This window comes from Mycetomoellerius zeteki, unplaced genomic scaffold (assembly GCF_001594055.1).
Source record: "Mycetomoellerius zeteki isolate Tzet28-1 unplaced genomic scaffold, Tzet1.0 scaffold865, whole genome shotgun sequence".
Lineage (NCBI taxonomy): Eukaryota > Metazoa > Arthropoda > Insecta > Hymenoptera > Formicidae > Mycetomoellerius > Mycetomoellerius zeteki.
In genome coordinates this window covers 70,361-87,159 of record NW_017257898.1, presented here as the reverse complement: position 1 = coordinate 87,159, position 16,799 = coordinate 70,361, and the positions used below count along the sequence as shown (strand labels likewise).

Genomic DNA, 16,799 nt, shown 5'->3' with positions numbered 1-16,799 from the left:
AGTTTTGTCGATACGTCTGTAACGATTTTGCATCGATAAATATCGTTAAGGTAAAATTACAGAATCACGCCGTATCGACATCGTCGATAGTGCAAGCGATAAAAGTTGATAATTAACGACAGCGACAATCGTCGATAGGAAGTTAGAGAATCCCGCTACTGAGGTGTCAGCTGTACGAGCTAAAAGTAAGCGAATTTTTAAACTTTTCTTTGATTCCTAAAATCCGATACAACTGAAGTCCTATTTGTGCGTACTTTAATTCTGTAAAAACAATTTTTTGCAATCCGTCAATTCAATTCGGAGATATTTCATCGAATGGAAATGATGGTAAAGTAGAACAACTTTAGCATCCCCTTAAATACATTGCTGAAATTAAGATAATTTAATAAAAAATTACTAGTTAATTCGTGTATCACAAGAGCCATGGCTAGAGATACTAAAAGGAGAGATCGGCCAAAGCCCGGCATGATGTGAAACCGGAAATCACGTGATCTTGGAAATGCGCGCGCCAATATATCAAAGCCAATTTTGATACATCACGTAACACTACTTGTTTGTTATAACTTTGTTATATTAAAGTTGTAAAGAATAATTATTAGAAAAAGTTTATTTTTCGTAAATATAGAATTGTGGTTAAAATAGACAAAAACGTGCAAAACACATATTAAATTCGAATATAAAAGCTGTTTTCCATTTACACACGGTGATACTAAATCTGAAGTGATATGAAAATATTTTATATTCAAATAATGATTTTACTACTTGTTTATTTTGATGAAAACTTATCGCATAATAACACAAATTTCTAACCTCATATTTAATGTGAGTTAAGAAGACTTAATAAAACACACGGTCTCGAGTTTGTGCAGATTATTGGCAAAAATATGATTGGTCTTGCACTTAGTTCCTCACTGGATCTAAATGTATAAACCAATCATATTTCGGAATTTTACAACAGTTGCAAAACTGCTTTCTCTGCTGAACGCAGCCAATCATGCCAATATAGAAGCCGACACAGGTTATACATGTGTAAAAAATGAACTTTATTAACAAATTAGACGTTTTAGTCATCTTTAGTAACAAATTGACGTAATCGAAAAATGTATATTGTAAAGTACGCTAATGTAGAGAGTCACAGTGATATAAAATTACAATGATTAATGTGGTCCAAATTTAAAATCTTCGTCAATAATAATAAGTTTTTTCAATATATTAAATAAAATAAGAAATATTACTTTATTCAATATATTGAATAAGAAAATTATTTGAAAATTATTAAACTAATCGATATTGATGAAATCACTCCTAAGTGATGATTGTACCATCTGAAACACAATACATAATTTAGTTCTAATACTTGGTAAAGGAAAATTTTGGCGTAACAGTTCATTGTATCCCGTCGTACAACATGCAAACTTTAGTGAATAAGCTTTTACTAGAGTTTCGTTAGACTAATGCGGCATTTTCTTATAGTTATAAAGAAGCAATTTCATCTGATTTTTATCAAAAATCTTTGACAGATTCTTATTAATACGCACTTCATTTTTTAACCGCTTCAGTTCCTTCTTCATAGTTACAAACTTTTTTCTCATTTTAACCCTCAACTGTTCACTTCTTTTTAACAGCTTTTCCAAATTCTGTGTGTAGTGCAGTTGCAACGATCAAACGTTAAATATGTCGTAGTCCTGCTTAATGTGTTTTCGTTATCCGAATTTAATACAGGTTCTTGGGAATCTTCAATTGTATCTGTCACTAATAAACAAGGTAAATAAATGTATTAATAAAATAAATATGAATCAGAAGTTATAAATGGAACAATTGTGATAGAATTTCTCTAAATTCTAACATGTGATTAAGTTATAAAAAGTAACATAATTAAGGAAAGATGTTTTCGAGTTTCTAAAACCTTTAACAAAATTTTTAATTATTAATAAATAATATCAACACACACATTAGTACATCTCGTTGTATCACATTCAAATATTCACAATTTTTATTCTGAAATGTTTCATTATATGCACCTGTTGCAGCCAGAGCATCCATATGTTTGAAAATTGTAGGCACAGCATTTGCTTTCAAACATCTTGGTTTACCATCTGGGTATGTTTCATATATTGGGAGAAAAATGGACCTGTGAAATAAAATGAATTAATGTTTTATATATCACTCAAACACCCTTGTACAATAAGAGATTGATTCCGATTGATATTTTTAATATTTTCAAGTAAATCTTAATATCTATCGATTTCAAAATGTATTAGATTTTAATCAATACCAATATATCATATTCAATAGTTTTCAAATATATTGAAATGTATTTTTAAACAATACCAATTGACATGTATTTTAAATATTTTTAAGTTATTGAATTTTGTATTACTGATATTAATTAAAATCTAATGGACTTAAATTGATTGGAAATATGTTGATTCAATAGGTATTAAACTTATTTATTTATCGATTTATGTGACCGGAATCACTTCTTTTTTTATCAAGGTACTTATCTAATATCATTACACATAATTACTTTTATTTACATGACATAAACGCATATTTTCGCAATTTTCGATATCCAAATCTTCACGGTTAATGTGCTTTAACCAAACTTTTCTCCTCTCCCCTCTCGGGATTCGGCACATACGAAATCCTTTTTTTGAGGAATTTGTGCAATAATCCGCACAGCAACTCGTCATTTTTAAAACTAAAACATGTTCAAATATATTTTCATAATAGCACTTTTAGATTAATTTACACATAAAATGTATGTATGTATTTATAAATGAATTTTTATGTATATTTATATATATATTTTATATAAAAAGTTCTACTGATACCATTTTTATGTATATACTGATGATTTTAAGCTTACTTACTGTAAAAGACTCGTCTAAGGCCGGAATCAGACTACGCATTGAAGATTGAGGTTGAAGATTGAAAAATTCAAATTTGACCAATCGAAACGAAAGGAGCTAAAATTTCTTTGTCCTTATTGGTCAAATTTCAATCTTCAATCTTCAACCTCAATCTTCAATGCGTAGTCTGATTCCGGCCTAAGTTAAATTATTTTTGTGACAATTTAATCATAAGGATCGTAAGCAGACGCTTCTCTCACTCTCACATTCGCTTCTTTCACTCTCACATCCGGTTTCACAACATCATGGCAGAGCCAATCACGGATCGAGTCACATTGGCCGATATCTCCTTTTAGTATCTCTAGCCATGGCCAGTCTGTCGGTAAAGGCCATCACACGTACAAAAATTTTAGTCTTAATCATAAGGCCGTAAGCAAATCGGCCAATCACAGTCGAGTGTTTAAAAACTCGAGATCTCAATTTTGATTGTGATTGGTCTATTTTGATTGTGTTTGCGATCTTACGATTCCCACTAAAATTTTTGTACGTGTGATGGCCTTAAGGGGTCGTAGTGACCCCTGTATGTGTATATCGAGCAAGCTGCATTCCGAAACCTATCGAAAAAAATGTCGCAACCTTTCAAGCCCCCAAACAGATCGGCTGAGATTAGCACAAAGATTAAAGTACAAATATACCAAAGTGATGAAGATAACTTGATAACGATGTACATACATACAATTAGTTGCTACATTATATCAAAATCAAACATAGGTCAGTCTTTAAGATTGCTACAAACATATCAGGATGCAGAGTAATATTTTGCGTCGATTGAATTTATCGGAATGCGAAACATGATCGCATGTGTCGTTCCTTATTAATAATATATTTGACAATATTTTATTTCAAATGACGAAGAGTAAATATACGTCTTACAAGTTTATACCGAATAATCTCATTGATGCCATTTCAAATCACTTATGTCAATTGGTTGGAAGATAAATTCTATTATGCGAAGGTTATATTTTAATCTTACTTGACAGATAATTCTATTTTTGACTGAAATATATGTTCTACATTATTTTCTTAACACATTTATATTTGTTTTATCAAATAGAAATATTTTTTATTAAATTGCATGGCAAAAATATAAAAATTTGTTTGTGATAGCCACTTATATTAAATAAATACTTATTACTTAAGTTTGCAATATCATTATAGATGAGATATCAAACGATGGTAGTTATAAAAAGATGCCGCTGGTTCACTGGAGTTTTCAGATTATTACCTCAGAACACATATTCCAACTTTAAGCTATTAAACTACACAGCTATGAATTTTAGGCCATGTACGAAGGTTCATACTTCCTCCGCAATACAGTATAATAAATATAAGAATGAAATGAATCCCAATGTACAGAGGAATACCTATTCTTTGTCGAGGATAGAAAATATATCTGCTCATGTCAAGTTAGTAAGTTCACAACAAAATAGATGTTTAAGCATCGCTGCAAAGCTAGTCAATAATGCCTCACCTAAAGTGCAACCATACATGAAGCTTATGAGGATAGATAAACCAATAGGTAAAACCTAATTACTTAATTACTTAATTATTATTGTAATTAATAATTGTAATTAATAATTGTTGCAAGTTTTCTTTCCTAAATTTTTTGTTAGGAAGCTGGCTGTTATTTTGGCCTTGTGGATGGAGTATTGCATTGGCGGCTCCTGCCAGTGCCTTGCCAGATCTCTATATGTTAGGACTTTTTGGTATGGGTGCATTCGTAATGCGTGGTGCAGGATGCACCATAAATGATATATGGGACCAGGACATTGACAAAATGGTACAATCCTCAGTAACATTTTAATTTTGTATTTTGGATGTCACTATTTATACAGCTTATTATCTTAGATAGTGAGAACGAAGGATAGACCTTTGGTAACTGGCCAAATAACGCCACTACAATCGATAATATTTCTAGCTGGACAGTTAAGTCTGGGATTGCTTATATTATTACAATTAAATTGGTATAGCATATTTCTTGGTGCCAGTTCACTAGGTACTGTATGTTTGTTTAAAGTCTACAATTTTATATTTAAAATGAATTAAAAATATTTGATACAATATATCTTGTTCTTTCCTTTTAAGGTCTAGTAATAATTTATCCCCTCATGAAACGAATAACGTACTGGCCACAATTAATTTTGGGAATGACTTTTAATTGGGGAGCCTTATTAGGATGGTCAGCTATACATGGATCATGTAATTGGTCGATCTGTTTGCCACTTTATGTAGCTGGTACTTGCTGGACTATTCTGTATGATACGATATACGCTCATCAAGTAAATATAAAAAAAATGAAAAGTATAATAGAAATGTAATCTTACGTCGTTCATCAATTTCTTTTTGTGTATTAGGATAGAATGGATGATATTCGGCTAGGTGTGAAATCGACCGCCATAAAATTCGGAGAAAATACGAAATTTTATTTGTCTGGTTTTGGAATAGTAATGATTACTAGTTTAATTACCTCCGGTGTATTCACTACTCAAACCTGGCCTTATTATACTGCCGTTGGTTTAATTGCAGCGCATATTAACAACCAGGTTAAAAAATTATGAATTATTAATTAAAAATAATTGCATCCGAATAAAGTAATTTCTTTCTTTCAGATATATACTCTGAACATTAACAATCCTACGGATTGTGCTAAAAAATTCATGTCTAATCAAAACGTAGGCATAATATTATTTATTGGAATTGTGTTAGGAAATTTAATGAAAAAATCAATGCCGAAAAAAGAGAATGAAATCAAAGAAACAAGGCGTCAAGACATTGTACTGGATGAAATAAAAAATAAGGTATGACTTATAATTCAGTAAGAAATTTAAAATAGCACCTTTTAATTATGTAAAATAAAACTGGATGAAATAAGATAGATGTTATAAAGATATAAATTCTGCTTAATTCATATGTTAAAATTTTCAAACGTTATAATTTCGCGAACAAATATTTTTATATTTACTTGGAATATTATAAATTAAGCAATTTTTTGTACTTTTAATCGCACCATCAATATGGTTTAATCATTCTCATAGTTATAAAATAGAAAAATTTTCCAGAGCTGAAGAATATTACAAAATAGAGCAATTGTGATTTTTAGTTGTAATAGTAAATACTTTCTATTATATAACAAAATTTATTATTGTACTTGTGATAATATTCATAATAAATTGTTTTAAAATAAAATAAAATAGAGACATTAGAACAAAAAAAATCACATGTCTAGAATCTCAGTTATTATTAATAATTCTTACAATGGCTACCTTTTCCTTATTAATTTCTATTATGAAATTCTTAATAAAGTAATTTCTTAATAGCTGTAAATTAAAATTTTCTTTCATATGTTATTGCTGCTTCCTTTCCTTTTCTTTAATATGTTCAATATATTTGTCATGAGTTAATATTGACACAGACTGTTTGAAATCTTCCAAAAATTTTATATTCGGTAATATTATAGCCAAGTATCCACCTTTATGTGGGAGTTCCTTGAGAAGTTGCGGGTTTTCTGACAATGCCTCATTAACTTCGACTAATTTTCCGACTATATAGCATTTGATAACATATGTTTGTCCATCCACACATAATATAGTACAGATATTCGAATTAGTCTGCAATGGTTGCGCACCATGCTTACTCTTACCAGAGACTTTGTTCAAGGATCTATCTAATTTATCGCTAACCTTAAAGTCGATTTTTTGTATAACTTTGTTATCTTGCAAAATGACATGACTGGGTGCCAAGGACAGCATACAAATACGATTGCTATGAATCCATATACATGTATCATTTCCTAGTGATTGTACATCCATTTTGTAATAGGGGGTAAAATAACGATCAGTAACAGTAGGAAAACGACCGCTATATTGTACTTCATCCAGCATGTCTGAGACATCCTCGTCAGGAGGAAATGTAAACGACTCGTCATCGCTATCAACAATCGCTGATGCCTCCTTGTCACTATCAACAATTGCTGATGCCTCATTATTATCTACTAATTCAGCATGTTCTTCCTGTTCTTGAAGAGAAATTTCTTTTGCATCAGCAATATCTTTAACTGCATTTTCTTGCATATTATCTTCTTCCTTACATAATTTCTTTCCATAATCGTTTTCAGATTTCAATCGTTTGGTTTTTGGCTTATCAGCCTCTGATTCCAAATTCATGTTCGATTGTTATATACTAGTATACAAGAGTATATACAATTCAAATTGATTTAATCTAGAGTTACCACAAATATAACACATACAGATTTCAACAGAGTAATCAAATTATTAGTTGAATTATTTCTGTGCACGGGTTAATCGTTGCCACTTTCTGGTTGTGCCGGTTCCGTCTTTAACCTATTTCGTCGGAGTGCGCTTTCTGTCCTACGAATTTCTCTCTGAAACAAACAGCGGGATTATTCATATTAATTCGGAGCGAAAATCGGAGACGACTTACTTGTTCCTTTATGCATTTGATCATCGCTTGCTGGATATGTTCGCAGTAACCCAGTAATCTTCGATACGGATGCTGCAAGTATATACAGAATTGTTGAGACGGCACACGGTAAAGTTTACGAGTGATATTACCTCAGTCTCACAATCCTGAAATTGGCGAAATATCTCGTTGCAAGCAGCATTGTGTGCTGCCAGCGATTTATAGTTCATACCTTTGTTTTGGTAAAATTATTTGTAAAATTACTCATTTTTTCATTACGCAACCGAACGACAAAATAGGTCTGTTCGCGTTGCATGAAATCCTTAAATATTTTTGTACTTAAAATGAGATAGATATATATTTGGCCTTGAAAAGAGAGAAAGCGAAGATGCCGAGTGCCAAAAGTGCAAGCAACGCGAACAGACCTAATGGGTATATTGGGTGCATTCAGTACTACAACCGCTCATTGAGCGCTCAGTGAGCTCTTGCATCTGTTTGGTCTATATTTTTAGTTCTAACGGAATATACCAATAAGATGCAAGAGCTCACTGAGCGCTCAGTGAGCTTTTGTATCCGTTTGGTCTATATTTTTAGTTCTAACGGAATATACCAATAAGATGCAAGCGCTCACTGAGCACTCAGTGAGCTCTTGTATCTGCTTGGTCTATATTTTTTAGTTCTAACGGAATATGCTAATAAGATGCAAGTGCTCACTGAGCGCTTGCATCTTATTGGTCTATAATATTAGTTCTAATGGAATATGCCAATCAGATGCAAGAGCTCACTCTTGCTGAGCGCTCAATGAGCGGTTGTAATACTGGATGCATTCAGAAGTACGACCGCTCACTGAGAGCTTAGTGAGCTCTTGCATCTGATTGGTACATTCCATTAGATCTAAAAATATAGACCAAACAGGTACAAGAGCTTACTGAGTGCTCAGTGAGCGGTCGTGCTTCTGAATGCACTTACTGGATACACTCATTATGTTTTCAATTTTGCAGTTGGCAGTGTTGAAATTTAATCGGCCGATCAAGTGATTAACCCCGGATCTACAATAGGATTTTAAGTCTTAAGTCGTAAGAAATTGACCAATCACAGTCGAATTCGAGGAGAATAATCGACTATGATTCATCTATTTCTTATGGCTTAAGGCTTAAAACACCTATTGTAGATTTGGACTAATCGAAGTTGGTGAGACTGGCTCTAAGCATAACCACAAGAAGACTAGAACTAAGGGCCATGGCACACAAAAAAACTTAAGCAGTAAAATGTAAGCAGTAAGCGAATTGACCAATCACAATAGAGTCCATAAGGCCATAACATAAGCAGTAGCGAATCCAACATGTTGATTTCCTTACTGGTTACGTCTTACTGCCTTAAGTTTTTTGTGTGCCAGGGCCCTAAGGAGAGTCAACTCGTGCCAATAGCGGTAGTGGGGGTGAGGCAAAAAGTGGCGACGGATAACTTCCCCCACTCTTGCGCTTCATTAGTTCTCTCTGTCGCTCTATATAGTTGTCGCTCTATCATTCTATAATCGTCACTTTGTCGCTCTTATATCGAACTTTCACACAATGCGCAGTGCCGCTGCACATCGTGTGAATAGCCGCGGACGTTTTTTGACTCACCCCCACCACACGAGTTGATCCTCCTTGGTTCTAGTCTTCTTGCATACCTAACCATGATATAAAGACAAGGGTATACTTTTGCGCATCGATAAATCACGTGACTGTCAAATGGCCAATCAGAATTGTCACCAAGTTATGTCATCATTACGCGGTGAATTTGAAATTATAATTTCTTTGCAATGCGCATTATAAAAAATTATTTTGCCATTTATAGGCGTCATTGCATAAAAAATAACCTTTTATTAAATGTTCAGTAATACATTAATACGCAGTACTTTATTGAGATGTGGGATATACAAAGTATATGTTTAAGTATATGTAAAGTTTTTGGACGGAAAAATTGTATAAAAGTAATATTTTATTAATTAAATATGAAATAAACATCAAAAATTAATTTTATTATTATATTAAATTATTTTAATTATGACACATGTAAATTAATGTATATATTATATTTAATACATAAATTATATTTTTAAATTGATATTGTATTAATTTAAATATATGAAATTTTCCAAATAAATCAATTAAACATTTTAATGTAAAAGATACAAAAAAACGTCATTATTTCGTGGTAAATTGAAATGTATTATTTATCAGTATACTTACAGCGCTCTTTGCAGTACTTCAATTGAAATCTTTATTTGAAGAATAAAACGTATCAAGTAATATGTTAGTATTACATATGATATTATCTTGAAGTTATTATATTTTTATGTTACAAAAAGTTATTTTATTATTGTTGTAAACATTATTTTATAGAAGCGATTTATAAAACCCAGTTTACATAATCAATAATTGAAAAATAGAATTTTAAAATATTCAATATTATAAACGATTGTAAGAAATTATATTTTATTATATTTGAATTGAACAAATAAGAAATAATCATAGGTTCGAAAATATTGGTGTAAAAAATTCAAGAAATATATTTAAGGAAGAGAAAATGATAGGTATGTGTAGATTAGTACTTCTATTTTATTTTTCTTCTAAATCTGCGAGAGAAATATGTATTACTCACTAAGTGAGATAATACATGCGTCTCTCTTGCAGGATTTAGAAGAAAAATATCGGACTTTCAGGTGTCCAGACTCTGATTAGAGAGTCTCTGACTTCACTTACCTCTTCAATTTCTCTCGTTGTTTAAATTTTTAAAATTTCTCTTTCATGGCTCCCAATTAATACAGCATTTTTTATTCGTGTTTTAAAAATTGTTGAGTCATATTTCTAATATATTTAGTATATATATATATATACATTATGTTTTATTATTAGTAAATTTTACAATCTTCTTTTTCTTATTTTTACTTCTGTTCTGTACAGATATTTGACGATTCATTATCCGGACACAAATATATGTTCGTGTACGAACAAGGCACAGAATAACTTCACGTGGTAATTTTAATGGTTGTATTTTTTTGTACAATTGTCGCCAATTCGTTAAAAATAAATTTAGTTTTGCGAAATTGAAATCCATGATATTTTTCGAATTCAATATTCATTATCCGCGTTGCCGTTAACAAGATTTCCGGTGGGTACATACATTTTCCGCGGGAAATAAACTGAACCCAATCTACATCGCTTCCAATTGGCATCTCGAGAGTTGCGACACCTAAATTATTATATTTCGATTTAAATCGGTAGGCAGTGATATACTTCAATCCTTCATCTTCAATATTATCAATTATGTCCATTTCGTTTAGAGAAGTGAGAAGTTCTTCTTCCAAAGTCGGATGAAACATGGACAGATCACATATAGTTACATTATTATTTTCATCATCTAGAGGTCCTCTAATCAGAGTCTGGACACCTGATAGTCCGAAGTCCGATATTTTTCTTCTAAATTCTGTGAGAGAAATATGTGATACTCACTAAGTGAGATAATACATGCGTCTCTCTTGCAGGATTTAGAAGAAAAATATCGGACTTCGGACTATCAGGTGTCCAGACTCTGATTAGAGGGTCTCTGACTTTACTTATCTCTTCAATTTCTCTTTCATGGCTCCCATTTTCGTTGCAATTTTTGTCTGAAAACGTGCAATAAAAATGAGTAATCTATAACTGTACATATATAAAACTAACATAATGTTACGAAAATTAATAAATAAACTTTGCCGAAGAATAATTGCAACAAAGAAATAATTGAATAAAAGGTTATTACTAACTTTTATATTTATATTTATAGTTATGTTTATGTGTGCATATTAACGTAAATAAAGGGTGCTTTCCAGCAAGGAATGTTTCATCTTTATTTAACGTAGGCAAACAACAAGGATGTAATGATTCACTGTTACACTGTGTCTTGCTGGAAAGCACCCAAAGTAGTACTTACATGGAACCAACGTCTTTATTTGAACGATGAAAATTTGTTGAAACAGATGATGTACTTGGTGTTACATATTCAGTATTATCCTTAAATACATTCGTTGATGCATCCACTATTTTTTTTTTATGGGACATTGATATGCACTGACGTAGTCGATATTTTTTCTTATCGACAAAATCCGATTTTGGCACATTTGCCATGACTGTAGACGGAGGCACTATTTCTTCCGGCATAACATCGATGTCCAATCTGCTATCAATGATGTAACCCTTCTTTCATCAACATGATCAGGTAATAGTGTATTTTTCACATATTCATTAAATAAATACAACGTGGGAACTGCATTGTCTTTCAATTTACGAACTTTTCTTGGAGAGTATTCCACCAATTCCATTCACAAAGATTGTTTAAAATACGACGGTTCAAAATGTATTGAACATATTCTCCCTAAATAAAAATAAAGTATATGTTAAGTTATTATCGATCAGATGTCTATTAAATATTTTTCAATATTTATTCCTATTAAAATCATTGACTCGATTGTATACTTTCTTAGAATCTTACCTTTGATAAGAAGATATCTTTATTTGCCCAGACTTCACGCCACTTCATACAGACATCTTTGTCTCTCGGAAATAAAAAATATCTTACAGTTTCACCTGGAAGATTTTTCGTTTTTCGATAATAGTTTTTACAACCTTTTACTGCGCAATTCATTGTTAATGCACGATCACTTTATAATAAACATACGCCACACACGCTACTTTATACACACGCTCAGCAACACTTCTCTGCTAAACACAAGATAACATGTGCTCGCGATCGTATTTTACGTGATTTTACGGCCATATTACGAACTCGAACCGTAATTAACCGAAATAAATCGAATGTGACGTAATTTGATGACAGTCACGTGCTTACTCCCTCTTTACTTTTGATAGATGCGCAGTGGGTTACCACCGGACGAGCATACCCTTGTCTTAATGGCTACGTTTACACCGTGCATTTAGGCCGCGACCTATACAATAGATGTCCTTGTTTAGCCTATATATTAAACAAAGACACCTATCGTATAGGTCGCGGACTAAGCGCACGGTGTAAACGTAGCCTATATCATGAGCACAACAAAGGCTGTGCCCATGAGCAAAATTTACTGCCAGCGCTGAAAATGCTACAGTTTATGTTACGTGCATTATAGATTTTCAGTACAGGCAGTCAATTTTGGAACGTTGTGTGGCTCACAGAATGTCAATGGCTACGTTTACATCGTACGCTTAGTCCGCGACCTATACGATAGGTGTCTTTGTTTAACCTACAGGATGAACAAGGACATCTATTGTATAGGCCGCGGACTAAGCGTACGGTGTAAACGTAGCCAATGAAAACCTCGTAGCAGATTCGAAGACATCAGGCCTCGGTTCGAATTCCAGCGGAGCGAGCTGATTTTCTCGTGCTCTCTCGGTTGCGCTTTAGGTACTCGAATCACATTATTTCAAAATATGCAATATGAATTTGAATGAGTATTATATTTTTCTTCTATATATATGTTTTTATGCACATACACACCTCAAATTTGCACAGCACGTCAACATGTTTTGACCACTAAAAAATACTCGTCATACGTTATTACAATTCGGATATTATACTCGTATGCAATCCATTTTATCATTCGTTTTTACGGAAAAGTTCCTGTTTGCTACCTAAAAACGAAATACTCACTGAATATTGAATGCACGTTTTCGCCACTCAAACTATATAACCGTTTGCGCGGGCTGACAACGATGAAACATTTTTATAAGAGTTTAGTTTTTATTGGAATATTCATTTTCAATGTTATTCAAATTACTCCTTAGGATGTCCAAATTGTCTCTGAAAGTTAATTTTCAATAAAATTGTAGAGGTAAATCGGATAATGGCGTTGCGCTTCGAGATTAAAGAATAATTTTTCATATGTTGAGTAAATATTCCTTAAATATGTGAGTCTCCTGCTATATGTTCAATTTAAAGATAAAATTATTATTTTTCGAGAAATTGTTCAAAAAGTTTGAAATTATTCAAATTATCCTGCTGTACCCTATTGGTTGGATTTGAGCTTGAAATCTAAAATTCCAAGCGAGTAAGGCCAAAGTTTATTTTATATTTTTATTATTTTATATTTAGTTTAATTCGTTTTATTTTTTAAACTATTAAGCTTTGTAAATTATATGATTCCCGATTCCCTTATTAGCATAAATCCATAGATCCATTATGCACATTTGGTTTTACAAGCAATGATACGATAAATGTTTATAAAAAAATGGAAGTAAAATGTAATTTAATTGAAGTTTATAACATTATACGAATGGAAATAATGAAAAATAAGGACAAGACCCATATGTACGTATTTGATGGAATTATTTAAAGTAGCGAAAGCTTTTTTTCTTATTTATATTCTTAATAAAAAAATAAAATGATTCATTACTTCGAAATTATTTAATAAAGCAACCGATATAATTTGATGAATTCGAAGCTACAATACAGTAAACACGTCTAAAAGGAATCGTGTTTACATCATTTATTCAATGCAAAACTGCGACGTTTAACATAAGAATGATAAAAATTTCTGTAGAAACGTACTGTTTGCAGAATACAGAAATGAATTTATAATTATATAGATTTCAGTATTTTTCCATGCTTTAACGTCGCATGGCTGACGTGGGTGATGATCTTTGCATGAGCAATTGTTTATTTATCTGCCATGATTTAGTATGACCATGTTTATACGTATATGCGATCGTCTCGGAAGTTCTTTGAATTTTATTTTGTTATGGCAACAGTTATTATAGTAAATCATAGTCCTACCGAGAATGCTATTTTAAACACACACACACACACACACACACACACACAATTAAAAGTTTTTTTATAAATCCAGTTCACAGATAATTTTATATAATTGCTTATTGTTCTGTTTTATTTAATTAAGAAGCAATATCTTCGGTACTCTAATTTTGATTAAAAATGCAAAGTTTATTATTTTGTTTGTGGCAAACGTACTTGTTATATTAAATATTAAAATATTGAATATATTACTAATATGTTTTGAAAATGAAAGCTTTTTTATCGCAAATTTAATTTTCTAATTTATTAAATATGTCGATAACCAATTAATTGAATGTTAAAGAATTAATGGAATTTTATGATGTCTATATTTAAATAATAATTTGTTTATAATGAGTTATACATGTTTATGGAGATGATTTTTCTGAAGAAACTGATTTGAAAAGATTAATCAAAGAATTTCTCTTTGCGAAGTCATTTATCTGCGAACGTCTTGTATACGTGTTGCCACGATCAGCGTTAATATTCCGAAGCTATCATCGAAAGCATTTTTTCTGACGCGTTTTACGAGCAATCCTCGATATGTAGTACCGTTGTAAAGCGGGAACTAGAAGCTAACTTGTATCTGCTCTGCCTTGCTGTTTTACGATTATGATCGTCTTCTACGTTGCCACATGGCTCGCCAGTAGTTCCGGTCGAGGAATTACTCTCTGTAGTTCGGCACCCTGCCTCTTCTTTCTTCCGCCATCCTACTTCCTCTTGATAGAGATATTTCAACCCTTTTCAAGACGCTGAAAATAGCGGCTATCTTCTTCCATGTACATCCTTGTACATACAAACTTACAATAGATACACTATTTCTAGACTTTCCTTTAATATCATGTTGGAATTGTCGATCGTACCGAGAAGAAAATATTTTTGCGTGTTCTTAATATTATAAAATGATAATTTATTTTTTTTATTACAATTTTAATTTATTACATCCATTTATTAATTTATTGCGTTTGTTCATTCTGCAGAATTCGTCTTGAAATATTTCTCAAAAATTCATTATAATATTAATACTTCGAGTTTTAGTACTTTGAATACTCTGAGAATTCGTAAGGAATTACATTACAAGTGAGCGCATGCACGAGATGACGCGAATATCCAGACGATTCATGTATAGCAACTATGTGTAATGTACGTATATCATTATAATTGTCAAATTAATAGTGCAAATTCTTGTGTAATATTATTTTTTTACATTAACGATATGATAAGGAAACCAAACATTTCACATTTATTGAATGTTAAGTTAAACTGTGCGGTTAAACTGTATTCATTTATTATATAAATTTCTACAAATTGCTATTACATATTCTCAAAATAATCGCATGCTGCAAGATTCTTTATTTTCATTGTTATTATGTTATTAAAAGATTAAATGTCGTTAATTCCATAAAATTTATTTCGTGAACATTTTTTATAATAATTAAATAAATAATGAACGACGATCATAACTTTTAATTTGAATGTATGATAGTTATGTATATTTTGTTGACAATCAAAATTATTTTCTAATTAATATCACATGGAACAATTCTTAAAATAATATTAAAAATATCAATTCAATAATTTTAAACAAATTCATGAAAATGATTTAATTATTCGTAATAAACATTTCACATAAATATAAATATTATATATAAATATCACAGAAATATTACATAATATTACAGTAATATAACTGTGATGTATCACAGTAGTATTTCTGTGGTTTATTTTCGTGGACATTTAATATAATACTGTGATGTCTCAGTAATATTTCTGCTATATTGCATTGTAATATTGCAATGGAAAAAAAATAATATTGCAATATTACGTACTATATGAGTATCTTTTTTTAGTCTTATCTATTTAGTTTTCATTATTTTGTTCCATTAAATCTAATTGAATAAGAAAAGTTCTTTTTTTGTTTAATTGGATTCGATTGAATTTAATTGGAAAATTGCATCTCTTATTCAGAATTTTGAATTGAGCAGTGTACACGATACAGAAAAAATTAATATTATTTTTATATTGAAAGGTATAGAAATGTGCTTCATATATGCAATTCCTATAAATGAAAAATGCGTTCGGATTGAAAAGGATTTATTTTAACGTTCGTGCGGATGTGTATTTCTGAAAATGTGAATCCATTTCAAACCCTTTCAATCCACCCAAATAGCACAACAGTACCTACAAAGCTAAAAAGCGCTTATATGAGCTTTTTTAAGCGCTTTCTTAATACTTTGTAGGCGCTATGTGCTACTTGTGCATTCTCATTTACTTGGATGTACATTTTTTTGTATTTAATTGGGTTTTTACATTTTATTTATAAAATAACCTTTACTGTAATAATGATAAATGGAAAAGAGAAAAATTTTTAAATTACGTGATGGACTTTTTAATAAGCAACATACTTTCTGAAAGTGAATCAGTGTATTATTACCGAAAAACAGTAAATGACAAACAGCTGATGATTTTATCAGTTACAAGTGTAGCACTGAAGTCAGTAATAAAGTAATAAATAGTACGCTGATTCATTTTTAGAGAGTAGAGCATTTTTAGATAATTATAATTTTACAAAATGCAAGAAAAAGAATAATAGTTAGTTTCGCAATACAAATATATATATGTACTTTATTTTTCTATATCTTACATATAATAGTGCTG

The 16,799-nt window shown here is 31.1% G+C and overlaps 3 protein-coding genes across 6 annotated transcripts; 1 reads left to right on the top strand and 2 right to left on the bottom strand.

Annotated features, from left to right (window-relative positions):
- Positions 1 to 41: 41 nt before the first annotated feature.
- Positions 42 to 5,746, top strand: Coq2 (ubiquinone biosynthesis protein COQ2, mitochondrial). Of its 4 annotated transcripts, none has more exons than XM_018459786.1 (7): positions 42 to 185; positions 4,071 to 4,431; positions 4,526 to 4,692; positions 4,761 to 4,908; positions 4,998 to 5,191; positions 5,267 to 5,455; positions 5,522 to 5,746. In XM_018459786.1, the coding sequence occupies exons 2-7, from the start codon at positions 4,071 to 4,073 to the stop codon at positions 5,714 to 5,716; spliced, it is 1,254 nt and encodes a 417-aa protein (XP_018315288.1). In that variant the 5' UTR covers positions 42 to 185; the 3' UTR covers positions 5,717 to 5,746. The 4 variants fall into 4 exon arrangements, with proteins under 4 accessions (XP_018315288.1, XP_018315289.1, XP_018315287.1 ...); XM_018459787.1 differs by lacking the exon at positions 42 to 185 and adding an exon at positions 3,456 to 3,623 and having other exon boundaries at positions 4,076 to 4,431; XM_018459785.1 differs by lacking the exon at positions 42 to 185 and adding an exon at positions 3,456 to 3,623.
- Positions 5,747 to 6,234: 488 nt separating this feature from the next.
- LOC108730225 (protein Simiate) lies at positions 6,235 to 7,082 on the bottom strand. Its single transcript, XM_018459791.1, has one exon. It carries the CDS (start codon positions 7,073 to 7,075, stop codon positions 6,257 to 6,259), a length of 819 nt encoding a protein of 272 aa, XP_018315293.1. The 5' UTR covers positions 7,076 to 7,082; the 3' UTR covers positions 6,235 to 6,256.
- Positions 7,083 to 7,104: 22 nt separating this feature from the next.
- LOC108730226 (COX assembly mitochondrial protein 2 homolog) lies at positions 7,105 to 7,615 on the bottom strand. Its single transcript, XM_018459792.1, has 3 exons — positions 7,484 to 7,615; positions 7,353 to 7,424; positions 7,105 to 7,293 (listed from the first exon to the last, which is right to left on the bottom strand). The coding sequence occupies exons 1-3, from the start codon at positions 7,559 to 7,561 to the stop codon at positions 7,210 to 7,212; spliced, it is 234 nt and encodes a 77-aa protein (XP_018315294.1). The 5' UTR covers positions 7,562 to 7,615; the 3' UTR covers positions 7,105 to 7,209.
- Between the last annotated feature and the right edge of the window lie 9,184 nt (positions 7,616 to 16,799).

Bases quoted from the DNA above. Each gene is read 5' to 3' on its own strand.
- LOC108730226 (XM_018459792.1), bottom strand. From the start codon at position 7,561: ATGAACTATAAATCGCTGGCAGCACACAATGCTGCTTGCAACGAGATA. The intron at 7,425-7,483 runs GTAATATCACTC...ATATACTTGCAG, and splicing joins TTCAGGATTGTGAGACTGAG to CATCCGTATCGAAGATTACT. The intron at 7,294-7,352 runs GTAAGTCGTCTC...TGTTTGTTTCAG, and splicing joins TCAAATGCATAAAGGAACAA to AGAGAAATTCGTAGGACAGA.
- Coq2 (XM_018459784.1), top strand. From the start codon at position 3,811: ATGCCATTTCAAATCACTTATGTCAATTGGTTGGAAGATAAATTCTAT. The intron at 4,432-4,525 runs GTAAAACCTAAT...ATTTTTTGTTAG, and splicing joins GAGGATAGATAAACCAATAG to GAAGCTGGCTGTTATTTTGG. The intron at 4,693-4,760 runs GTACAATCCTCA...TTATTATCTTAG, and splicing joins ACCAGGACATTGACAAAATG to ATAGTGAGAACGAAGGATAG.
- LOC108730225 (XM_018459791.1), bottom strand. From the start codon at position 7,075: ATGAATTTGGAATCAGAGGCTGATAAGCCAAAAACCAAACGATTGAAA.